Consider the following 27127-nt stretch of genomic DNA (forward strand, 5'->3'; position numbering starts at 1 on the left):
CCAAATATTGTGTTCCTTAAAGACACTAGTTTAAGGTGGTATGCTCTAACGGCTCCTGCAGACTATTATGTTAGTGGTAGTTTTGCCAGGACTTTTCTTTCCTTCACACTGGGATCTTTGTCACATTATGGCTAATGTTGATGCCACAATGCAATTCCAGCGGACTTATGAAATTACTTTTCTTTTTTGTATCACTGTGCTGTCATCTGGCCCCGTAGGCCTTGCAGCACCCCTTTACTCCCCACTCGCTTTCCCTGATGGAGTAGCCCAAACTTCCTTCTCCCTGACTCTTGGTCATTAGCAGAATAGTTTTTTGTCAGATTTTACTCCTTTGTCTCACCATAAAAACTGGCACAATAACGTATCCGCTTAGGTAAAATCTGATTTATCATCCTCTGTACATAAGACAAGCAAAAAAAAAAAAAAAGGAAACTCTAGAGAAACACCTATTCTTAGCAATAATGTTATATTTTCAATGTTGACATTCATGAGGTAAACAAATACAGAAAAGTTACCTATGTATCCATCTTAAAAAGATAATTCTAGAAACACCTAGGAGGTATTAAAAAGGACAAGTACCTTTAGATGCATAAAATATTCATGTAAACAGATGAATGGGGAAAAAAAGGTGTTATTTTATCTAACAAAATAATCATTTTTAGTAGGAAGGCTGGATGACTTACTACTTTAAAGCTTTAGAGGAAGAAACTTTGTTTCTGACCTGTGCAGTCTGGAGCAGTGCCAGTCCATGTCCCATTAGCAGTACAATGTCTAGTAGTTAGCCCTGAAGTTTTGTAACCTTCCCAGCAGGCATAAATGACTGAGCTGGAGAATAATATTCCATCAGTGTATATTATCATACCGTTGGCTGGGGTGCCAGGGTTCCCACAAGATACAGCTGTGAAGAAAAGGTTACAAAAAATCAGTATTTCTATCATAGGTGACTCACTGAAGAAAAAAAAAAAGGTAGGTCAATAGTCCATCTTTTAAAAAACTATAGCAAGTTTTACTAAGAAAATGTTTAATTCTTGGGTTGATGTCTTATTTCTCTTTGTTAATATGATCACTTTACTTGCATTTGTTTAGTGGTTTGGTTTTTTTTTTAATAGCTGATTCAGATAGTTTGCACTGCTTGTTCCATTCCACCCAATACAGTCACTGGAGACAAGAAAGCTCATTCAGGACTTTCTGACAGACCTGTGCCTCTGTTTTGCCTTCGGGCACATTTTTCTATTCTCTTTCTGTTTTCTGGTATCTCCTCTTTCAATCGTAAAAATGCATAAATAGTAAATTATGATTTTCCTGTTCATTTCTTTTTTGAATCAAGAAAATAACAGACATTCTGTATTGGCCTCCGTATCTTTTTGGCATCTGTAGCTATAGATTAAGGCAATGATTATGTTTCAGCTTCATATATCAGAGATTCGACAGTGGTTTACTTTGATTAAATGTTGGGTCTTTGGGAGGGTTTAGTGTTGAGGTTTTTTTCCAGCTGACCAGCCAATCATAAGATGGATTTGTTTGTTTGTTTGTTTTGAATTTTTCTAACAACTTTCCTCCAGAGCATCTTTATTTGACCATCCTGGCAGACAGGACACTGGCAAAAGCATGATAAAATTCCGTTTTTGGACAGAGAATACTCCTCTTCATAAGAATAAAATAAAACTATCATGAAGTTAAGAGATTAACAAGGTTAATCAAGAGTTAGGAAGAAATCTGCATATAAATCAAACTCTTTCCTTCAATTTTCCATGGAGCAAGAAGTGGTTTCTAAGACTGGGAGGGCATACTTCAATAGTCTCTTGCGGAGCTTTCAAGAGCTGGAATTTCCTCCTACTCTTCCTACAGGGCAAATAAATGTGGTGTCTTGAAAAGTGAAATGATTTAGTCTAATGCAATTATTTGATCAAATATAGGTATGATTAAAATTAATGGGTTGGAATATTGTGGTGGATTAACCTTGCCTAACAGCCAAATGCCCACTCAGCTGCTGAGTCACTGCCCCCTTCTCAGCGGGAAGGATGACAAAGCTCAGGGGTCAAGATAAAGACACAGGAATTCTTACCATTTACCATTGTGGGCAAAACAGACTCAGTTTGGGAAAAATTCCTTTAATTCATTGCCAATTAAATTAGATTTGAATAGGGACAAAAAGACAAATGTTGAAACATCACCTTTCCTTCCCTCTTTCCCAGGGTCAACTCCACTGCTTCACTTCAGGTTCCTCTGCCTGGCCCACAAGTGGTGCAAGAGGAATTCTCACAAGAATTCCCACAGGAATTCCATAATCATACCCTGACCTGCAGAAAAAGAAGCATAGCCAGCAGGTCGAGGGAGGGGATTCTGCCCCTCTGCTCCGCTCTGGTGAGACCCCACCTGGCGTACTGCATCCAGGTCTGGGGCCCCCAGCACAAGAAAGGCATGGACCTGTTGGAGCAGATCCAGAGGAGGGCCACCAAAATGATCAGCAGGATGGAACACCTCTCCTCTGAAGAATGGCTGAGAGAGTTGGGGTTGTTCAGCCTGGAGAAGAAAAGGCTCTTGGGGCGACCTTACTGTGGTCTTTCAATACCTTAAAAGGAGCTTAAAAGAAAAATGGAAAGAGACTTTTTTCCAGGGCCTGTAGTGACAGAACAAGGGTAATGATTTTAAACTGAAAGGGATTATATTTATATTGGACATAAGAAAGAAATTATTTATCAGGTAGGTGGTGAGACACTGGAACAGGTTGCCCAGGGAAGCATCCCTGGAAGTGTTCAAGGTCAGGCTGGGTAGGGCTTTGACCAACACAATCTATGGGAAGATGTCCCTGCCCATGGCAGGGAGGTTGGACTAGATTGTCTTTAAAGGTCCCTTCTAACCCAAACTTTTCTATGATGTTATGATAATACTAATAAAACAAATTGAAGACCATGTGCAGATACTGGTCAAGGTACAACACTGAGTTGCATTAGGAAAGTCTGGATGCATTCATTAAGGTTAAACATGTTTATAGAATTTATGCAAAGGCAACAAGTCTGTGGATGCTTAACATTTGACAAATTGATAATTTGACAGTAGTTGACTATAAAATAATCCTTACACTACTCTTAGTGTCTATTTGACTTACTACATTTCCTCATATTTGCTCAGTTCAATTTATCACATCTTCCTATTTATGAAAGTCATAGAATCAAAGAATCACAGAATGGTTGAGAATGAAAGGACTTCTGGAGGTATCTGGTCAAGCGGGGCCACCAAGAGCCAGTTGCCCAGGACCATATCCAGACAGTTTTTGACTATGTCCAAGGATGGAGACTCCACCACTTCTCTGCGCAACTTGTGCCAGTGCTCACGTAGCCTCACCGCAAAAAACTGTTTCCTGATGTTTGGACAGACCTCCTGTGTTTCAGATCCTGGCTCCACCTTCTCTGCACTCTTCCTCCAGAGATTCATGTATGTTGATAATATGCCCCCTGAGCCTTCACCTTCCTAGGCTAGATGGTCCGAGCTCTTTCAGCTTTTCCTCGGAGGAGAGATGCTTTAGTCCCTTCATCATCTTAGTGGCCCTTTGCTGGACTCTGTCCAGTAAGTCCACATTTATCTAATACTGAGGAGCCCAGAACTGGACCCAGCACTCCAGATGCTGCCTCACCAGTGCTGAGCAGAGGGGAAGGAACACTCCCCTCTTAAGGCAGCCTGGGATACCATTAACCTTCTTTGCAGCAAGGGCATTTTGCTGATTATGTTCAACTTGTTGTCCACCAGGGCCCACAGCTGGATAACCCCTAACATAATAGTTAGAATGTAATAGTTAGAATGTAATAATTATAGATTATAGGTTTCACTAAAATAAACACAATTTGCCAATTAAAAATGACTGAGTATTACTGATGTTTGGAATAACACATAAATGCCTTTGTTTTAATCATCACTTTTTATGTCTAAAATCGCAAATACTGAAGAGAAAAATTCAGTGGGTTGGAACTTGAACTGGGGGTGAAAGGATATTGTCCTCCTGTTCTCATCCTTATTTATAATAAACAGAAAACAATTGAAGGAGAACAGAAAAATTGGAAGAAAGGGGTTTTTTTCTTTGGTTTTTTTTTTTCCCCCCTGAAAACAGAAGGTTGAAGCAAAAAGACAAAGAAAAAACTTTGAAAGAGGCCTTTCAAATACCAGTAATTGCTACTGAGTGCTGCTGTCCTGCTATGCTTAATGTCTTCATGCAAAGGAAGAAGAAAGGACATTGCAAAACTTCAATTTCTGCTGAAAATACTGAACCTGTGCCCACTGCCATTTCGATACAGTTATAGTGATATCTACACTGACAGAAGATTAGTCTGTGCTGAAGGGTACTGCATAAGAACAATTGTTAGATGAGAATACTGTGATCAACTCCAATGAATTAGACAAAATAACTTTTCAAACATTCTTGGAAAAAAAGAAGTAATTTTAAAACTGAATCCAAAGTCTTCCATTACTGTTTTCCAGTTTTGACAGGGAATAAAAAGTGTAAAAATTCTTTATTATCTTTTTTATCTTATTCTAAAATGTGATTTCCAAAAATATTCTCTGTTGCATTTATTTTGAAAAAGCTAGCATAAAAATGGTATATCTCATAAAAAATTAGTCTAACTTATGTGGAGAAACATACATTATATTATACTTAGTTAAGAATAAAGCATCATTTCATCATTTGTTTAGTCCTTGATACATAGACATTACAAAGAAAGAGAAGATGAAAATATTGTATTGTTAGAAGATGGATGATGGATTTACTTATCACTCCATTTTCATATCTTCAATCTGAAGAATTTTTTTTAATATTACATTTAACTTAAGTATCTAGTCTCTATTTTCAGGCTCAATATTTGTTTAACTAGAATTATTTTCTGACAATGTTCTTATAAGAATATATTCCAAAGCTTTATCTTTTTGGATTTAGGTTTTCATGCAAAACATGAACTGCTTGCAAACTCTTTTATTTTATTTCTGCAGAGCAATATAAAAGCATATTTTTGGCATAGAATTTCTTTTTAATTAAAGAACAAAATGTCATTAGTAAATGTCATTAAATGGTGTCATAAATGCTGGGGGTATCAATACCTACCTTCACACACAGGCTGTGTACCTGACCAGGAACCATTAAGCAGGCATGTTCGTTCTGCAGATCCTCTCAGTTGATAACCCATTTCACATGAGAAACGTAGCAAACTTTTTATTTTGAACTCATCCCCTAGTCTAGATCCATGGGCTGGTATTCCTGGATCATCGCAATAGCCAGGGTTATTTCCTGTAAAGCACAACAGAGCAAAATTATTGGCAGAGACATCATGTGCAAATGTAGTGGTAGTGAAGACACTCTTACGCGAATAGTAGTACTAGCTGCATTGTTTCTATTATAATTAATCACTTTTCTTCCAGTACAAGGGTGTGAAACCGAAGCCAAAGATGAAAATAACATGTCTTTTCAGCCTCCTTCTTATCTCAGACCTACGGAGACCTAAACAGAGAATGTGATTTAAATAAAAAAGAGAATTGTGAACACAGGAAGCACCCTTGTCATTTTTTTGTCAGTTGAACAAATTTCTTGTCTTTTTGACATAAATGACACTTTCTATGTATTGTATTTTATTGTTCAACTTCCCTGTTAGTAATAACTTCTAACAATGAAAATTAGATACCAACAAGAGTGAAAAGAATTGTATTCAAGTTTCTTAAGAAATATATTTGAAATACATATATCCACAGAAAAGACTAAATGGTACCTGGCCCTGTGTGCCTGTTCAAGAGTGGAAAGGTCACCTCATAATTTTCCTTACCTTTTAAGTTCCTATGCAAGCATTGGTTACAATTTTAGAAGAGAAAGGAGGTGCTGAAAAACAGACCTCTCAAACATGTCCTCATAGGTCTGATGAGCCAGTCAACTCCCTTATCACATAAAGCAGCTGCTACAGGAAATGCTACCCAAGATGGTCAAGGAAGTATGGTCTCAGTATCAACAGCTTATTATAATTTTTGGCATAAAATTTTCCCTCTCCTACATCCCTCAGTCTAAATTGTGGTTCATAGCAACATTATCCTTTGTTCTCCATTTTTAGGTTTTAGGCCTAGACTGCATTTCTATTAAAATTATGGTTTGGGTTTTTTTTCAAAATATGTATAAATAATTCCATATGTTGAAGTCTGTATCATCTTACATAGGTTTTTCATCATAGGCACACCCCTCAGATGAAGAACAAAATCTTGAACAAATGAATAATAATAGCAAAAATTGAGAAAAATCAAACTTTAATTTTAGAAATGAAAATTTTCTAAAATCAGAAAGTATGATTATGTGTGTGGTATAAGGTCTTCATTATAGCAAGTTTGAGACAGACACTTTGGATACAGTCATGCTTCCTCATAAAAGGAGATCCAGACACAGTTCCTGAATTCAAGGCTTACTTGTGGGCTTCGGCTGTCGGTTGTGTCCACTTTGTACTTTGTTCACTTAGTACTAGCTTCTTCTAGAATAGATTGCCCTTGTCACCCTGCTCTACAGCATTTTTACCTCTAAATACATGTGTGAGTGTCTTGAAACCAGCTGGCATATTCTGTCTACATCTATACTGTTAAATTCAGTCTCCAAAACAGGATGGCTGCACCCAAAGTGGCTGTTGAGAATGATCTGCAGCACACGCTAATTGGCAACTATTTGTGCATTGTTTGATGGAGTGCTAGTTGGGATGGGTGAAAACCAGAATTCTGCCGACAATTCTAAGAGCATAATGGTCTTGGTGATCAAGTACTAGCACCCTGGCTCTGTTCAATCAGCAGTCTGGATGTGGTCTCTGAATGCCATCTGCTTCCCCTTATTCCAAGACATTACCATTACACAGATATTTTCGTCTGCTTAAAATGTGTGAAATAACATGAGGCCTGTGATTCAGGCTACCACTGTGGCATGTTTACAACACGCAACAGATATGTGGCACATACTTTGGCTTGTGAACGCAAAGACTGCAGGAATTGTTCAGGGCAGAAGCATCTATAATGCTAAAATTCTGATGATGTCCCACTTTACTTTGGGACTTTGCTGAGGGAATTATTCCAGATAAATTACCAGATTTTTTTTCTTGCACATATCTAGTTTTGTCTTGGAGAAAGTTTCAACTGGATCCATACAAGTTTATAGTCAAAGGATATAGACAAAGGCAGTTAGAGTATGATGAAGGTCTAGAACCGCTTTTATTTAGCAATGTAGTTGACTACATATCCATTACTGAAAATGAGTGTGAGTCAACATAAGCAAAAATCTCAGCTATCACTAACTCATAAGATACGAGTGTCCGTCACTGCAACAGGTCCCAGGTGAGAATAAACCCTGAGATCATATTTAAACCATCATGTATTCAAACATATATTAATATATTAAAAAGAAATAAACCCCATGAAGAAACAGACTACAGATTTCAATTGTTATAGTGGGACTGCTTTTCATATCCCTTAAGTATAAAATCAATTAGCTGTCCCAGTTGTCTTGGGCACAGTCATTCTTTCACTCACGTTATGAATACAAATTATTCATACTGCTTTTTTAATGGAGGAATCTCCTGAATACCTAACATAGAAAGCGTAGTTATTTTGCCTTAGAGGAATGAGAACAACTTCTTCATTTTTTTTGGCTGATTGTTTGGGAGCTTTTGTTTGTTTTTTTATAGAGCTAACAGAGATAGATGTCTCATTTTCCTAGGGAATCACCTTGCTCTCAAGATAATGTCACATCATTTTCAAACTTAGAAAATTAAATTCTGCATCAGTAACAATATTTTAGTTACACTAGACATATTTTCCCCATGATAGGAGATGACTACACTGTTCTTCAATGTTTTAAAAATCTAGGAGTCTATAAAAATACTATCACATTCATGACTGATATCTGAAGAGTCTCAATTATTAGCAATTAAAATTTCTTTCCACTAGCATGAGAATTTCCCTTGTGGTGTAACAACACTAGAGGGCTCCTACCTTAAAAATTTTGAACTCTTAGTGCAATCTCAGATCTGGCATCTTATACTGAGTAAAAAGGTGAAAGTGACATAAATGTGGGTTAGGCCAAGAAAAGGCCAATTCTGTGTGGAAACTATCTATATGATTGCCCTGCAAAGATTCCTTTCAGGTCTAGGCATAGAGACCATGATGGCAGTGAGATCTAGTGGTGTGAGAGGACTCTAAGTAAACTTTTTCCCCCTTTAGCAGCAGAGAACAGAAAAGAAACATTAGTAATTTAAATTAGCTTCCTTTCCTCAGTGTTTCAAGTTCTTCTCAGCATCGTTGCAGAATCAGCTTATGAATGGACCATTTTCAGGAACACTTATTTAGAGCTTTTTCACAGTAGAGAATTTAAATATCTTACACCTATTTAAATCAGGCCAAATCTGAACAATGTTGAATCAGATCAACCCGAGAGTGGGCATGTCCAAGAGCTTAGGGGAAGTTATAAGAAGATTCTATAATGTGTAATTATGGAACAATTTTCTTATTAGGAAATTTTCTTCTTAAAGTTGTCAGGTATTTGTTTTCTTACATACCAAAGTGTGTAAACTTTTTTCCCTTACTAAATTTATTAATACACTGTGCATGTCCTTAGTAGCCAATCCTCGTCTGAGCTCTTGACTTCAACAAAACTGTGTTAATGCTCTATAGCTCCTTCTAAATTTGCATAGTTAGTCTAGGGGAGAATAAACTGTTCCTGTACTTCCTGACAGCACCAAGAACATTGCAGAGGTTTATGGTACTTGCACATTGTGACACTAATACAGAATATTTCTGTAAGTGAAAAGAGGAACATAATGTATGAAGATTACCATCTAGTACCTTTGCTGTGTTTTTTTAAATCAATATTTCCTTTGTGACAACCTTTGTTTACACAGAACTGTATTCATAAAAATAAAATTTAATACATACATCCTTTTTAATCAGCACTCTACCAGATTTTAAACAGTGTTTTGTGGCTTTTATATACTGCAGTATACAACCATAGCATCTAGCTAAGGAGTAAAGTTACAAAGTAATGACAAAAAGAATGAGACAATGTATGAGAATATTTTAATAAATGGTTATAATTCAGCTGAGTGGCTATTAGTGAAATTAAAATGTACTTCAAAAAGAAACAAAACAATATCTGCTTGTAGTTGAAAATTGCTTGAGAATAGCCGTATTCATGTAATTACAAATGATGGTTGATACAAGTACCTGAACAGTGAGGGACAGTCCCACTCCAGTGGCTGTCTTCTTGGCACTCCCTAGTAGAGTTTCCTATGAGTTTTCGACCAGCTGTGCAAGAATAGTGAATTATAGAGCCATATGTAAATTTATCTCCTGAAAGAACTGCGTTGGCAGGTACCCCAGGATGTCCACAAGAAATGGCTAAGAAAGGAAAGAGCACAATATTATAAGATGTTTTCATGGCACAGAAAAAAACTATTATAACCTTTAAATATGAGGCTGGTTCCACACAACATAAACTTCTGTCTGGATTTCAACTCCTTCATGTCTTCAGTTTTGCTGTTACTACAGATGATTTACTGGTCATTTGTAAGATTAAACATAAAACTACACGTAAAACTAACCCGTCCAGTTTAGTCTTTCTCTGAAAATATACAGAGCTATCTTTCATTTTCATTTACTGTCCTTCCTTAAAAATAATACACATTATTTGTGTTAATATTGGGAAAGAACAAACTAGATAAGGTTAATGTTGCAATGTGCTTGTTTATTACAGATATGATAATGGTAAACAGCTTTATCATATCTGTAAAATAACTAGATGCAGTTTAGACAGTATAAAGAAACAACAAAATTTAATCTGTAGTGTTGGTCTAAAGTAAGCAAGAGAAAAATGGATTACTGATAATTTTTGTAAATTCTTGAATCATATTTATGCTTAAGTCAATGTGTTTTTGTTTGAGAAAAAATTCAGACAAACAGTTTTGGTACGGAATAAATTGCAAACAAGTAGTTCAGACCTGTTATGTGAGGAAACATAATTCATCTTAAGGTGAACTAGAAATCAAATTCTGAATGCTTTTTTGTGTAAAACTTAGGTTATCCAGTAGAGGAAGAAAAATTAAAGAAAATAGATTTTACATAACATTAGTAAACAGTCACACAACTTAAATAGGCAATACTTAAGTGGAGCAACTGAACTTGAGCAGCCTTATGATTTACTTGATATATGAGTCAAATATATTTCTAGGAAAAAAAAGAATTATTCTGATGCCTGTTACTCCTGAGAGACACCAAAATTATTTATGTTATACTGGGCCCCATGACGATGTCGAACTGACTGCACAATGGATTTCAGCTAAAAGGCATGGTCCTGGCCACTGCTCCTTCACTGGTGTGTGTTTCTCTTGCTTTCGTTGGGCTGGCTTAAGCATTCATGTAGCAAATAGCAAACCAAATCTTGACACTGATCTGGCTGAACAGTACTACCACAGAAAAAAACAGTGTTTGATTTTCAGCCAGATCAATTACCTTAATGAGCTTGCTTCAGTACCATGCAAATTCTAGTCCTGCCACAATTCTGGAAGGAGCTGTAGTGGGTGATCAGAGTTTTTGGAAGAAAATAATATGTAGGTCACCTTAATGTGGCTGTACAATGATTTGTAGTGAGTAGCATGAAATTTTGCCAGTTTATGAAGAAGAAAAGAAGCATCCGTCTTTAAGCAATGACACTCATAGGTATTGCCTTGCATGTAAAATAGCAGTGTGTTTCCATTTTTTTATTCTTGAACTAGAATTAGTCATGGTAAACATTGTGTCCATTTTGGGTTCAAAACTTATCTCACCTGTCTCTCCAAGCATTTTCCCCTATCACCAAAAGCAATCTTATGCTTGAAAAAATAAGATTATCACTGATAACCTTTGAAAACTAAATCTCTCAATTAAGAACTTCAACAGACTCTGAGGGACTTAATCTGTAAAGAAATAAACACATCTTTCTAATAGAAAGACCCCTATTCATTTCACTGAGTTTTTCTTAGGGGAAAGAATGTTAAATTTGTCCTGGTGATATTTAGGATTCAGATAGTGTTTCAGCGCAGCAGCAGCAAATTAGCAGCAGCTAATACAGTAGGTGATTGAGGAATGTAGGCACCTCCCAGGCTCATTTGAAAGTTCCCACGCCTCAATCAATAGTCCCCAGAGCAAGGTCAGGAATTTTGATTCGAAGTGGATGGGCACCTACAACTTGCATCGAGCTCTGCCTGAGAACAGAAGGCCATGTAAATGCTATCAAACTTCCAAAACACTTGATGTAGAAAGATGGGTAGCTATTCTAGGTGATTTAGATTCCCCATCCTCTTCTGCCCTTTGCATATGGAGCAAGGAATGTCGCTTCACACTGAAACCCCAGTCCTGGAAGTAGGAAGGGATCACAGACAGAATAGGGAGACAGACTTTCGTAATGTTTTTTCTAAGGTACAAAAAATGAGGCACATGCTGCATCAGTAAAATATTCTTGCAAAGTGAACAATTTTATGCAGCTATTTTGTATTTAATATGTTGTATTTTGCATAATTATTTTATTATTGAACACTGAATAAACCCAGTTTTCAGATTATAGCTCTTCTTGACAAATATTGAAAGTGTAGATTGTTGTGGAAATGAAAACAAAACTGCTTGGGTCATGTGGATATTAGATACATTGTAGCAGGAAGAAAGCAAGCATAAAAAGGAAACAAATTCACTAACATACTTACATTTATTGATCTGATTGTTATATAAGAATAGAATCATAAAATAAATAATTTATGCAATCACAATTCTGTAAAGCAACATCTTTAAAATCATCTGTATTTGCATATCATCATTATATATATCATCTGATGTATTTGCAAATTAAAATACACTTTCATTTATTATTTCCTATAATTGCATTGTAATTCAGAAATCTAATGTCAGAAAATTAGTAATGATCAGAGAAGAAAAATATGTCAATGGAAAATGAAAGTCAGCCAAACTGTTATTTTCTGGAAATCTGAAGTTCACTGAATTGATTATAGGAAACACCAGAAGATTTCCTCCCACTCTGAGGAAAAAACGATGGAGGAAGTATGAAGTGTTATGAAAAGACCCTCTTGAACAAAATCTTCCTACAGAACATTTCATAGATTCATTCTCACATACACACTTCAATATGTCTGAAAATTATACTGAGATAGGCATTACTGGTCTTACACTATAAATCTAAATGTTACGTCAATATAAATAATAATTTTAAATTTCCATAGCCGTTTTCAGATATGTTAACAATACATCAAAAGGGGAAATTAACCTTAACTTTCTGGCATTTGAAATAATAGCTCCACACTTCCCTCTAAACCCATTTTTAATAATAACAAGTTGTATGACATCTTGCCTTAATGTTTTCTTACTGAGTTGTACAATTTGCAATATGTTGATCCTAAAGTCCAGTTTTGTTCCTCAATAGATGGCTACAAATTTTTGTTTATCATAACAAAAAATCATGCATGACTCTTTAATGTTAATCCAACTTAATGAATACTTACACAAACACTTTGGTAGTGATCTATCCCATAAGCCATTAGCTTTACAGGTCAAAGCAGATGAGCCCAACAAATAAAAGCCCTTCTTGCAATGGTATGCCACGCTTGTTCCGTATTTGAAACTTTCAGGATAATTCTGCTGCCCATGCCGAATTGCATTTTCCACAAAGCCAGGATCAGAACAGTTCACCACTGTAAGACAAACAGTGTTCATCACTGATGCATAATAGCAATGTCATAAATAAATTATAACAGTGATTTTTTTGTTACTTTACTTAGCAGCTCATGACTGTGGTCCATTTGATATCCTTTGTGTTTTTTCTTTGACTTAAATATCAGGTATGTTGACTCCTAAGTAAGTCACTAGACCTTTTTGCTTTGAAAGTAATAGTATGATTTTACTCCAGTTCCTGTAGTAGTCTTGGACATACAAGTGGTTTGAAGGTAAAAGAGTAATTGGAGGAATTTTTTATCATTCACTTGATAGGCTTAGTTTGGTCTTCTATGTAATCTTTATGTGAAGGAAACCAAATTAAAATCAATGCAGTACATAATTTAAGTAACACTTTAACATTTTCTTTTTTAATTTCCTGTAATGAGAAAAATTGGTTCCAACATTAACAAGAACATTTTCCACTATTAATGTGTAGAACAGAAAGGGGAAGGTGGTGAAAAATCAAGTATTTGATAGTGAAGTGGGAGAGAGCGTAAATACCAAAAAGCATGAAACTGTTTTTCAGACAGCAGTTAAAAACCTGAAAAAATTACAGATTTTTCATGACTGTTTAGTTTTTATATAAGGTATATCCACCCTTCCCAATCCTTTGTTTTATACCTTGCAGTGAACATGATGGTTTCTTGGTAGAAGATTATGATTGAGACACTGCGATCTCCATTACAAACGCCCAGTTTTGCTGTCTATTCATCTGAAAGCTATCTGAAAAGTTACAAAGTTATCCTCCACCCCTCCCCTGTGTTCACTCTAAATAAAATGGTATAAATAAAAAGACTTAAAATATTATTAGCATTATAAGTTAAAGCTCATCAAAGACAGGAATCTACCTTTCAAGTATATCACCTAGTTCAAATTAATTAATTAATTAATTAATGAAAAAGAAACCAGTGGTGAAGAAGGTCAGAGAGCATACAGAGTCACTAATGCACTGTTTTTTTACTCCTGAATCATATTTTTTTCAAAAAGTGAAGTTTTATTATACATATAATTTAAATTTACTGATTAGCTAATACAGTAGAACAAGTCAGCTTTTGCAAATGTTCATTCATTGAAAAAGTGTTTAATTCAATCTGATAAAAATTATCAGGATTTTAAAGAAATATTAACATCCTAGAATTTAATTTTGGGTGAAAAACAGTTAAAATCATGTTTATTTCTCTTGCTCTTTTAAAGGCACTATCTTAAAAGTATTTGTGGTGGGTTGACCCTGGCTGGATGCCAGGTGCCCACTCTAGCCACTGTCCTTAGCTGGACGGGGGAGAGAAAATATAAAGGAAGGCTCACAGGTAGAGATAGGGGCAGGGAGACATCACTCACCAGATACTGTCACAGGGAACATAGACTCAACTTGGGGAAATTAGTTTAATTTGTTGCCAATCAAAATCAGAGTAAGATAATGAGAAATAAAATCAAATCTTAAAGAAACCTTCCTGCCACCCCTCCCTCCTTCCCGGGCTTAACTTGATTCCTGATTTTCTCTACTTCCCCCCCCGAAGCAGCACAGGGGGAGTGGGAATGAGGGTTGCCATCAGTTCGTCACACATTGCTTCTGATGCTCATTCCTCCTTAGGGGAGGAGTCCTCACACTCTTCCCTTGTCCCAGTGTGGGGTCCCTCCCACAGGAGACAGTCCTCCACAAACTTCTCCAATGTGAGTTCTTCCCACAGTTCTTCACGACCTGCTCCAACCTGGCTCCCTTCCATGGGGTGCCATCTTTCAGGAACAGACTGCTCCAGAATGGGCTCCCACAGGGTCACAGCCTCCTTTGGGCATCCACCTGCTCTGGCGTGGGGTCCTCCCCAGGCTGCAGGTGGAGATCTGCTCCACCGTGGACCTCCATGGGCTGCAGGGGGACAGCCTGCCTCACCATGGTCTTCATGACGGGCTGGAGGGGAATCTCTGCTCTGGTGCCTAAGTGTCTCCTCCCCCTCCTTCTTCACAGACCTTGGTGTCTGCAGAGTTGTTTCTTTCACATTTTTCTCACTCCTCTCTCTGGCTGCATTTGCTGTTGCACAGCAACTTCTCCCCCTTCTTAAATATCCCAGAGGCACTGCCACCATCTCTGATGGGCTTGGCCTTGGCCAGTGGCAGGTCCCTCCTGCACCCATCCGGCATAGCCTCTGTTGGACATAGGGGAAGCTTCTAGCAGCTTGTCACAGAACCCATCCCTATAGCCCCCCCCGCTACCAGACCCTTGCCACACAAACCAAATGCAGTATTAAATGTTCCTGATTTCAATCTTGCAATAGATTCTAGACAAGCAATACCTATGTCTAAAGAACGTGCCATATGAATCCGAATTTTTCTTCACAAAAATTATTTTAGAAGCAATATTTGGGGGTTGGGGAAGAGGGACAACACTCTTTGGCATGAAGCAAACCTATTTGCCATCTACCGAATGTTATTAAAAACAGTGAAGATAAAATTACACAGAAAAGCACAATACATTTAAAAACATTAGATATTACAATAATGTACATAAAGCATTAGTAAGGCATTATCTAGACTGATGAAGAGACATGGCTGATGAAAGAGACTTGCTGGTTTTTTTTTTCCTGAGGAGTAGTAAAGCTACAGAGTCTCCTAATTGAAACTATTCCCATTCTGGTGGGAATGGGTTTTATGGTGACTCTTACGAAATAATTCACCAGAGAAGCTACATTTAGCTTACATTATAAGAGTTTAGCTTATATTTCATATTACCAACATTTATTTAAACTTAGTTTTATAACCTTATAAATGTTATACATAAATCAGGTATGTGCAGATTAATAAATATGTGTTTACACTGGGATTTCATTGACAGAAGCAAATACCTTTTTACTTCCTGACTTTTTGTCTGTCCCATAAAAGAGGGGAAAATGCAAAGTCCTAAAATCTCATTGCTTTTTGGAAGCTGTGAAAGATTTGGATGTGGAAATTTGTGTCTCGTACTTGCTTTGAAGAACTCTGACAATTCCTGCTTCTGGGATCTCTATTTTAGAATACCATCAGGAGGAAATGCTCTATTCTTTTTACATTACACAAAAAATGTATTTCATTCTTTGTTACTGCTTTTTTCCATTATTACCAATCACTATCAACTAGGTCTAATTCTTTCACTGGCAATATCACTGTTACTGTAAAACAGAGACACAAGTGAAAGTTTGTGCCCACTGACATGAAGCCCTACCAAAATATTAAGCTAGAGCTCGCATGTCTGTATTCACAGTGCAATTCTTTGTTACAGAAAGTAGCACAGCTCCCAGAAGCAATGCATGCTGCATCCCAATTAACCCTGTTTCTTAGGCAATTAGACGTAGCGTAGTGCTGCATAGGTGCTACTGTAAAGCTTCTGCTTTTGGAACTAGCCTGCATCTTCTGCATAGTTATAAATTGCCTTGTAAAACATATCCTTAAACTCAATCCCTCTACATATGTATATACTTTTCTTAACATTTTAAACTACATCTGTATCGATACGAAGAATACCAGCACCTATTCTCTGGCATGAGGGCAGGAGACAGTGGCCACATCTATGCTGTTGTGCTCTGCTACCTTCCAGACTCGGGTGAATTTCTCTGAACTGCTCATCAGGAATGGTCCTGCTGCCCATGCTAATTCCTGAACCATGCACCAAACAATTCCTGTGGATGTGCTACTTGGTTCAAATTAAAAACTTGTTGGAGAACCTTCTTAGTAGAGGCAGTTAAGTCTCCATGCCTAGGCATTGTTTAGTTTAAAAATACAGATACATTTAATTTCAAATGAATATTTCACGATTTTTTATTTAGCTAAAACTGCTATTATGTGGTAATGTAGTTTTGATCCCCAACTTCACAATAACACAATATCAGTATTGTGACCCACCATACCACAAATTGATGTCCAAGGTTGTGTGGAATATTTGTACTGGTGCAGAACTGAACTCAGGTCTTCTGAGACCTATGTTCATACTCTAATCAGTACACCATTTTACAATGAAACTGCATACTGAAAAGTAACTACAGCAAAATAGCACTTTTCCATTCTACTGATATCTACATATTTTAGCAACCATCTTGATTACCATTATCAGAAGCAGCTCTTTCTTTAAATAATAATAAAATATTAAACAGTCCTAGGAACAGTTTCTGGAATCAAATCTGTTTACTATAATTGAAAGGACTAAGAACTAGATTAGAGGCTCTCTTGCACCTTTTTCTGACCATTAAAAGATCTTAACTTCTGACCCTCAAACCAACAAACCACGGACAGGAGGTTATTATTATTATAAAGAATACCCACCTACAGAGCACAGGAGAATCTTTAGAAGAAGTAACTGATATTCTGCAGGCTGATTAAGAACTTAGACTTTATATATTTCACATCCTAATCATAGAATCGTTTAGGCTGGAAAAGACCTTTAAGATCATTGAGTCCAACTGTAAGATCATTGAGTCCAGCTGTAAATTGGAGCCAAGTGAGAGCTTGTCTACCACTGCCGTTTTAAAAAGCCATTGCTATGTTTTCTAGAAAGTCTACATGAAGACAGAACGAATGCTCTGCAACCGCTTTGCTATGAAGAATCACAGAATCACTAGGTTGGAAAGGACCTCCAAGATCATCAAGTCCAATCATTAATCCAGCACCACCATGTTCCCTAAACCATGTCCTGAAGTGCCACATCCACAAGTGTTTTTTTTGAACACTTCCACAGATGGCGACTCCACCACCTCCCTGGGCAGCCTGTTCCAATGCCTGACCACCCTCTCAGTGAAGACATTTTTCCTAATATCCAATCTAAACCTCCCCTGGCGCAACTTGAGGCCATTTCCTCTCGTCCTATCGCTGGTTACTTGGGAAAAGAGGCCAACACCCTCATCGCCACAACCCCCTTTCAGGTAGTTGTAGAAAGTGATGAGGTCTCCTCTCAGCCTCCTCTTCTCCAGACTAAACAACCCCAGTTCCCTCAGACGCTCCTCATAAGACCTGTGCTCTAGACCCCTCACCAGCTTCGTTGCCCTTCTCTGGACACGCTCCAGCACCTTAATGTCCTTCTTGTAGTGAGGGGCCCAAAACAGAACACAGGATTCAAGGTGCGGCCTCACCAGTGCCGAGTACAGGGGCACAATCACTTCCCTACTCCTGCTGGCCACACTATTCCTGATACAGGCCAGGACGCTGTTGGCCTTCTTGGCCACCTGGGCACACTGCCGGCTCATATTCAGATGGCTGTCAACCAGCACCCCCAGGTCCCTTTCCGCTGAGCAGCTCTCCAGCCACTCCTCCCCAAGCCTGTAGCGTTGTATTGAAGAACACTGCAGTTGATACATTTGCTATGTGCACACAGTGCCTCCAAGATAGGGCTGCTCTCGAGAGAAAAGTAATGCTTTGCCTGAAGTTCTGAATGAGGGACAGAAATGTAACAGATGCCCTGGTACCCTCTTGTGCTGGAATGGGGAGGATACTGGGCATCTGGCACAAACCTTTAAAAAGCAGAAAAATGCAGACAACCAGCTGGGGCTTCATGGGCTATCAGTCATATGCAAATCTCATTTGGGAGTTGTGAGAACTCCAGAATATCAGAAAGTACTATTTCTTTAACCAAAATATTGAATGCTTATTTTATTTCTAGATCAAAGTGATTAACTGTTTTATTTAAAAATAAACAGTGAAAGCTTACTGGTATGAAATACTGCACACATAAAAATACTGTAAAAGTAAAAAGCAGTAAAATAAACAGTGAAATGACAGATTTTGTACAAAAGAAAGTGTAAAAATGTTTTTTCCACTGCAATTTAATGAAGATCATAGTTATTGAAGTCAAATATATACTGGCTTAGTTGAAGCAAAACATTGAAATTATTTGGCCAAATATTTCCAATTTTAATCTTAGAACATTATATTGAAATAGAAGAAAAATCTGAAGCATATTGCAAAATTCTCACATTCATTGAAGGTTTTGCACATTCATAAATGAATACAAATTTTTTCAAAAATTCTTCCCATCCCATGGATTACTCAAGTTTTTCTCTAGGTTTAACTTATAACAAGCATTCACAACATCTATCCCCTTTTCTAGTATAGCTGAGATTACGAAAGTAAAACAAAATAAAATATAACTGCTTAAAATGAAACTTTGGTTTAGTGGGCAACCTGCTAAGTTAGCATCTGACAAGCCAATATTAGAAATTAAGAAAAGACCATTGTTTCATGAAGATATGCTAGCCTAAACCTACCCAAAACCAATTCTAACTGAATTATCTTGAAACATAATAGGGAGAATAGAAAAACTTAATTCTCCATGCAGTCCAGAAATAGGGAATGTTCAAGGAATGTATTAGAGTCTCAAAGTATAAATTTGTCTCTGTGATATAGTGTTCTCATTCTTGAACCAGTAGTATCTGTTTAGCCAATTCAGTGATGAATAAAATACAGAATAATCATTGAATGCATAATTTAAGCATGTGTTCTGTGCAGCAAAATTCTTGCATCATACATGAAGTCTTAAAAAATGATTATGCAAGAGAATACTATCCCTCAAGCTAAAAAGTAAACCAAATTGTTCCTGCAGTGCCATTTAACATCAACTATAGATTTTTAAACATATTTATAAATGAGTGTGCTGTTGCTAAGAAGAGCTGCAGTAAGGAGTACTTTAGAAAATAATTTGAGTTGGCCAGCATGCAGAAGTAAGGCAGTAGTTTCCCTGATTGCCTTTCACCCTGGGGACTCAGTTATAAATCATGGTGAGAGTAGACGGAGATTGGTTTCTCTCAGTGACAGCTGTCAAGGGTTACATGGGAAATGAATCCTGGCACTCTCAATTTAGTCTGTTGAGAAAAGCACGAGAATGCTTTAAGTTTGCCCTGATGACTTTGGAACCTCAGACTGAGTAGATTCAAACCCTTGAGGACAAAGAAGCAAAAAGACCATGTCAGAGTCCTTTAGGCAGTTTTCTGCTAAAAAGTTGAAAGATCATAAAAAAGTACATAATTCACAAAATTTCATTTCTTGTTCTCTCTCTCTTTCTCGTTTCTTTTCCTTGACAGAAGCAATGTTAAGATTCTTTTTTAAACTTTCATATCTGATCAACAGTGTTTTTAAACTTTTTTATTTGAAAAGTATTGAATTAATGTTGACATCTAGAACATGTATAGGGACTGGCACTCCGAGTGAAAAAAGGCAGAGAATTCACTCTGGCTTTATGACAAGTTCTAAGACATGTCTATACAAAAAGAAGGCACTGCTTGTGAAAGCACATTTACAAAATTGCCAGTCTACAGAATTTCAGTAAAGTTCAGTGCAAAGTCAACAACATACAACAATGACAACTTCTCAGTGAAGTAAAACAAAAAAAAAAGACCAACAAAAACTCTGCTCCACTTGCAATTTCACTTTGCAAAAGTCTCAAATACATAAGAGTCTGATTCTTTAATTCTTATTTTTTCAATGGGGGCCAGCTGGAGAGTGATTTTATCATATAAATTCTGCCCATGCAAACCATAAAACTAAAATATTTATTTAGGAAGCAGAGTGGTTTGTGTTTTTACATATATTATTAAAATCTTTCCAAAATCTAAGGTCCTGACATCAGGTTTCTAATGAAACTAGACCAAGGAAATTTTCAATGTAATTAATGTAGTATAAATGTCATTGGTAATAGTGCAAATTAACACTAATAATTTGCTACATAATAACTTGGTATAAACAAGGCCTTAATTTACATCAATAGATTCAACATGCCAAATATTCTCTCATTGTTACAAAAAAATGCAGCCTTTCTTATGTTTTATATTGGAAAAGTTCTGCTGGAGTGCTCTGATAACTAGCTAACTCTATACTAAAATAAAAATGGAGTAAGTATGTTAAAAGAAATTCCATGAACTTGCAGTTATTTTTTTAAGCTTTGAAATTAGTTAGTCCAATTTTATAAAACAGCTCTTTTCTTTGGAACACCAGAAAAACTAATTTATAAAGCATATATTCGTCTCTTGGATACGTATGAAATCTTTTTTTCCTGTGCCATACCCAGCATGAACTCAGGCATTAAAATAGCAGATACATCAGAAAGATAAAGTACTTACCTGCCATTGTTCTCTAGATGTATTGTGCTGGTTTTGGCTGTGGTAGAGTTAATTTTCTTCATAGTAGCTAGTATGGGGCTGTGTTTTGGATTTGTCATGAAAACAGTGTTGATAACACACTGATGTTTTCATTATTGCTGAGCAGTGCTTACACAGTCAAGGACTTTTCTGCTTCTCTCACCACCCCACCAGCGAGCAGGCTGGGGGTGCACAAAAAGTTGGGAGCAGACACAGCTGGGACAGCTGACCCGAACTGATCAAAGGGATATCGCATAACATATGACATCATGCTCAGCATATAAAGCTGGGGGAAGAAGAAGGAAGGGGGGGATGTTTGGAGTGATGGCGTTTGTCTTCCCAAGTAACCGTTACTCATGATGGAGCCCTGCTTCCCTGGAGATGGCTGAACACCTGCCTGCCCATGGGAAGTAGTGAATGAATGCCTTGTTTCGTTTTGCTTTTGTGCACAGCTTTTTCTTTACTTATTAAGCTGTTTTTATCTAAACATACCATTTTTTTTCACTGTTACCCTTCTAGATTTTTTTCCCCATCCCAGTGCTGGGAGAGTGAGCGAGCAGCTGTGTGGTGCTTAGTTGCCAGCTGGGGTTAAACCAGGACAGTTTTCTACATGGAAATTCATTTCTGGGTGCTTATGTACAAATAGTATCAATGCAATAACTTCTGTCATAATAGTACAAACTCTGGAGGCACATCTTAATGTCTTGCTCTTCAGATTTTTCTTCATCAAAGCATTGTTTTTCACATGTGAGAGGAACTCTATTCAGTTGCCTCAAAAGATGTTTCCGCTACATTTGAGATATCTTTGCTTGATCTCCAGACAGGTGCCACACAGAGAGGCGCAGGATTAATTGTAAATCCCTCTAGTTTCAGGTAAATATCTCAGATGCTGTATGGCATCTCCCATGCCATCTCCCCTCTTTATTTAGGAAACTTAGTCAAGTTCTAATTATATTTCTGAAGGATCTCAACATGCCATCAACATGAACAGATTAGGTATATCTAACATTCAAAGTATGTAAAAGTCTCAACAAAGACCTCTGACTTTGGAACAACAAAACCGAACAAAACACAAAATTTTCTCAGCTTATAAATGAATCCTTGATACCACCACAGATGGAAAACTGTTTAAATTCAGAGTTGCTTTATCTTTGGATGAGAAGAAGTGGTCATCAATCTCAATCTCTCCCACCCTTCTATCAGCTGTCATCAGAAAGGTTATTTTTCTTGCCAGTGAAGGAGTGGAACGCTACCACTGGTTCGGATGATACACCCACTAAAGAAATCACAACAAAATTGACAGTTCCTTGTAGATATCAGATTCTTGATAAGACAAAAAGTCTAAACGAGCTTTTCAAGAATCTATCAGTAAGGAGATAAAGAAAGAAAAACCTTTCAAATTAGAAATTCAGTATAAAACCAGGATAAATGAAGAGAGACATGAATTCTTTATTACTAACAAATGGCCTGGACTTACTGATGCAGATTGGAGAATGTGAGCTAACTCAAACCTCTGCAAATTTGCCAAACAAATATTCCCCATAAAAAAAATCTGCTTTTACAAAACATGTTTTTTATAGGCAAAAAGCTCTTAAATCTGATTTATAAGATGGTATTACAGATTCTGAAGGGAACAGTAGAAAAGGATATACACTTTTCCTGACATAGATTATGAATCTGACACTGCCTTATGAACTGGCAGCAAATGATAGGACAGTTTATCCAATGACAAAGCAAAGAAACCAGAACAAGAAGATCTCCTTCCTGCAAACACTTGAATTCTAGAAGATGTGGTTAAGTGTGGTATTTAATACAGCAGTTCTTATTTCAAGCATAATATATGGAAAAATGGCCTGCAGTGCAATCAGGAGTGCAGAGCCCTGATGAGACCATCCAACTGAGCTCTCATTTTGGTGGTTAAGAGTTATTATGAAAAGTAGAAAGTGCAGAGATTGGGTTTCTGCGCTTCAAAAGACAAAATGGAAAGCAGTTCCAAACTGCTAAGGGAAAAAAATCTACACTGAACATATCTGTTTTAGGATCTGATATTTTCATAGCTAGTTCTGGGGTAACACATTCAGGCTGTACAAAGTCCTACTCAGAAAGGCTTGTCAAAGAGAACAGAGATTTGGCTATCAGAATTTTTCCAATGCCATTTGATTCCAGCTGAAAGGCATGTAAACTGACTACTTTCCATGTTCTTCATCAAATAAATAAAGGCAAAGATAGAGTCCATGTGGAAATGAAAATATCCTAGCTCACAAATTATGATTTTAAAATCATACCTCAGTGACCTCAACATTCCAGAAATGACTATTACAAATATTAATTTGTATATATATAGGATTAAATACAATTTTTTAAAAAGAAATTGTGTTAATAATTTTTAAAAATTGAGGTTTTTATCTCACAAAGTATCCCAACATCACAGCAAGCCATTTTGTGTGCACTACTTGTTGGGCATAAAACCTCATAAAATTTCTTTGGTAAATTTCCTGCCATTGACTTATTAGTTTACCTACTACTGACACAATAGATAGAAGCAATGTATCTTTACAAAAGAGTGCCTGAGAACTGCCCAGCTTTATTTTATGAAAATGTCAAGGTTTCCCATGCATACATAATACCTCAGTTGTGAAATAAAATAAAATAAACCAAAATAAACCAAAATAAAATAAAATAAAATAAAATAAAATAAAATAAAATAAAATAAAATAAAATAAAATAAAATAAAATAAAATAAAATAAAATAATCTTCTGCAATAGCCTCAAACAGTAATCCGTATTTTGTAGTAACTGCATGCAGAGTCTCAGTGATGTGAAGCCAAGTTCATTATTGACACAAGTGAACTCAACCGAGGTTTGAAAGAAAGGTCATATATAAAATTTCTGTTGAATTAAATGATACAGGTTTGCCAGGAACAACAATCCCTTCCCAGCAGTATGTTTAAGGAGTTGGAATATTTACTTTCTTTGTACACAAATTCATAATTCATCACTAACAATGAACTTTAATACAAACGCTTTTTACCCATTAGATAAAAGGCAATTTTAGAAGGAAAGGCATGTGCCAGAAGAAGTGCTATTACTTGCTTTAGGTTAAGTTCTAATTAATTCATTAAGTGTAAATTTGATATAAGCCATTTAGTTGGTAGAACTTTGATTTTATTTTTTTAAATCGTGGATGTAAAATTATCATTTCAGCATAATTTCATCTTTGAAATGCACTTTATTATTTGTTAAATCTAACTACTGAGGACTTTTTGCTCTTCTTTCATGTAAGTAATGTAATTCAAGATTTATTTTATTTAAGCCTTTTTGGCAAAAAGAATCTCTAGTCATTTTGAACTATGCAGATTCATCCTTTAATACAAACTACATCAAATTATAACTATAAAACCATAATTATCATAAAAATGTTACAGCAATTTTCACAGTATATGGTCCAAAAATACAGTATTTACTGAAGTAAAAATCTTAAATGGTACACCAAATACTGCTCTCAGTGAACTGATGTAATGTGAGGTTACAGGGAGGCAGCTTAGAGTAGAGAAGACTCCTTTACCCAGATATACAGGTAGAATTAAACTAGGTAGATGCATGTAGAGAAGAGTTCCGTGGGAACATGCCTGGCTGGTATGGAGGTTTCAAATAGTCTGCTCTGTACTTCTCTTTTCATTCTTTTAAAAGAGTACCAGAAGTTTTTGTTTCACAGTGAATTTCTAAATACATTATGAGAATATAGCAGCGTATAAGCATGTTTTTTGCTAGAAAATTCCAATTACTCATTTGTTTTAAGACAGAATATTTACACAGCAATATATGAAAAAAAAATTCTCCTTTTGCTTCAGCTAGGGTTCTTAACAGTGTCAAGCATAAGCTTTGATGCTGGCAGGCTTGAAACAGTAGAGTTTCAGGACCTTAGGATTTAGATAACCTCTTATACTGTTTAGTTGATATGTGGAATAATTTTTACTCATTGAAGTTCCTTTCCTTTTGTACTGTACTTATCTAATATGGGGAAAAGATTTGTAACTTCTGTACTTATAGTTATTTTTAAGTGTTTTTCGAGTGCTGGAGAGTCATGCAGAGATGGTTAAGAGGCAACCTTAGTTACCCATCTAGTTACCCTAGATCAGATGATCTAGATTACAGTATCATAAATTGGTTCCATTTACATTGATCTGTGAGACTCTTTTTTAACCTGAAAAGCTTGCAGTCTCCTTATTTTTGTTAACTCTGTCATATGTAGCACCCTAAAATAGTGGGATCGGCAGAAAAATAGGTCTAGTGACACCACATACCACCTGAGCAAGATTCTCCAAATGCATCTGTCAAAGTCTTTACCCATAAATTATAGAGAATCACAGAATCACAGCATCACAGAATAGTTGAAGTTGGAAGGGACAGCTAAAGCAGTTTGTCCAGGGCTTTGTCCAGTCAGGTTTTACACACCTATAGTAATGGAGACTCCACAACTTCTCTGCGCAACCTGTTTAGGTGTTTGACCTGCCCCGCTTCCACTGCCTGTGCATTTTCTTCTGGCCCTTTAGTTTGCCAAGCAGGTCTCCATTCAGCCATGCTGGTCTTTTGCCTTCCTTTCCTGATTTCTCACACCTGGGGATCGAGAGCTCTTGCATTCTATGGAAAGCATCCTTTGATCTGCCAGCCCTGTTCTGCTCCCTTGTCACTGAGGGCAGTTTCCCAGGGGTTCCTGTTGACTAACTCATTAAGGAGCTGGAAGTTTGCTTTCCTAAAACTCAGGATCCTGACTTTACTCTTCGCCTGCCCCATATCCCTCAGGACTGCGAACTCCAGCAGAGCATGATCACTGCAGGTCAGGCTGCCTCCAGTCTTGATGTCACCAATTAGCTCACGTGTGTTTGTGACCAACAGGTGACATATGGCATGCCCTCTGGTAGGCCTGTCTATTACCTGGCTTAAGAAGTTATCCTCCATGCACTCCAGGAGCCTCCTGGATTGCCTACAGCTCACTGTGCTGCTTTTCCAGCAGGTGTGGGGGTGGTTGAAGTCTCCCAGCAGGACGAGAGCCTGTGAGTGTGATGCTTCCTGTGGCTGGAGTTAGAAAGCTTCATCAATAGGCTCCCCCTGATCGGGCAGCCCATAGCAGACACCAACCACAAGATTCCCTTTGTTGCCTTGGTCTCTGACTCTTACCCATAAGCTTTCAAGTGCTCATGGCTGTTCTTCAGAGACAGCTCTTCACACTGTATTCATTTCCTGATGTAGAGGGCAATGCCTCCACCTTGCCTCCACCCTTCCTCCTTGCTTGTCTCTTCTCAACAGCCTGTAGCCACCAATAGCGGCACTCCAGTCATGGGGTTTGTCCCACCATGTTTCAGTAATATTAACCACATCATAGCTTTCTACCAGCACAGTGACTTCCAACTGCTCCTGTTTGTTGCCCATGCCGCATTCATGGGTGTAGAGGCGGTTCAGCTGGGCTGTCAGCTATGTCACCCTCTTAGAGCAACACCTTTTAGTTTCTTTGAGGTCTTTCTCTGGTGCAACAGGCTGAGGTCCCTCAGTAGCACCCTGTCCCTCTAACCTTAGTGTGTCATCCCACAGCTTGTCATGGATAAGCCTGATATTATCCCCCCCACTTTAAGACTAGTTTAAAACCCTGCCAATAAACATCACTAGCTTGCAAGCAAAGATTCTTCATGTCCTTTTTTTTAAAATCTTCTCAGCCTTTGCATATTTTTCATAAATTTCCTTTTTATTTCTTCTTTCACATTCACTCATTTTCCTTTTAATAAATGTACTTGAGTTCAATGTAAACAGCTGAGTAACTCAGATCATAAATTGGCTTGAACTTCAGTAAATCTGTGCAGTCTCTGCCTCTGACAGTCAAACAGAGCAGATCTGGACTGCATTTACAGGATCTCTGAAAAAGTGTATATTGTCAACAAAAAAACCTTACTTAAATGCCTCACAGATGAGATAGAGGACTTTGTTCACTAAAGTCTATCAACACAAAACAGTATAAAAGGGGGAAAAAAGTACATGAGCCTAAATAGGAACAGTTTGCTAATTCCTGTTTCTCCATTCCAATCATTACATTGCTATGGTAGTTAACTCACTTGAATAAATTGTGAGGGTAGTGACCGAGGGAATTGCCATCTCTGTATTGTTTTAATGAGAATGAAAGATCTAATTATACACACGCTGAACTTAAAATTGCATCAGCTATCTCTGAAACAACATGATGAGTTAATCATCAAAGATAGTTATTATTCTTAGGAACAATCACTGCAATACAATATGAT

General features: G+C 37.1%; 1 protein-coding gene across 1 annotated transcript in view; it reads right to left on the reverse strand.

Moving 5' to 3' along the window:
- The window catches only part of CSMD1 (CUB and Sushi multiple domains 1), a gene marked incomplete at both ends in the record, with an annotated part of 1255958 nt that overhangs the window by 28032 nt on the left and 1200799 nt on the right, over positions 1-27127 (reverse strand). Inside the window, 4 exons of the mRNA XM_081998094.1 lie at positions 722-898; positions 5093-5275; positions 9220-9393; positions 12540-12728. Of these exons, the coding sequence (XP_081854220.1) occupies positions 722-898; positions 5093-5275; positions 9220-9393; positions 12540-12728 (723 nt within the window). The remainder of the gene's footprint in view (positions 1-721; positions 899-5092; positions 5276-9219; positions 9394-12539; positions 12729-27127) is intronic.

Source organism: Phaethon aethereus (genome assembly GCF_964289735.1).
Source record: "Phaethon aethereus genome assembly, chromosome: 3".
Lineage (NCBI taxonomy): Eukaryota > Metazoa > Chordata > Aves > Phaethontiformes > Phaethontidae > Phaethon > Phaethon aethereus.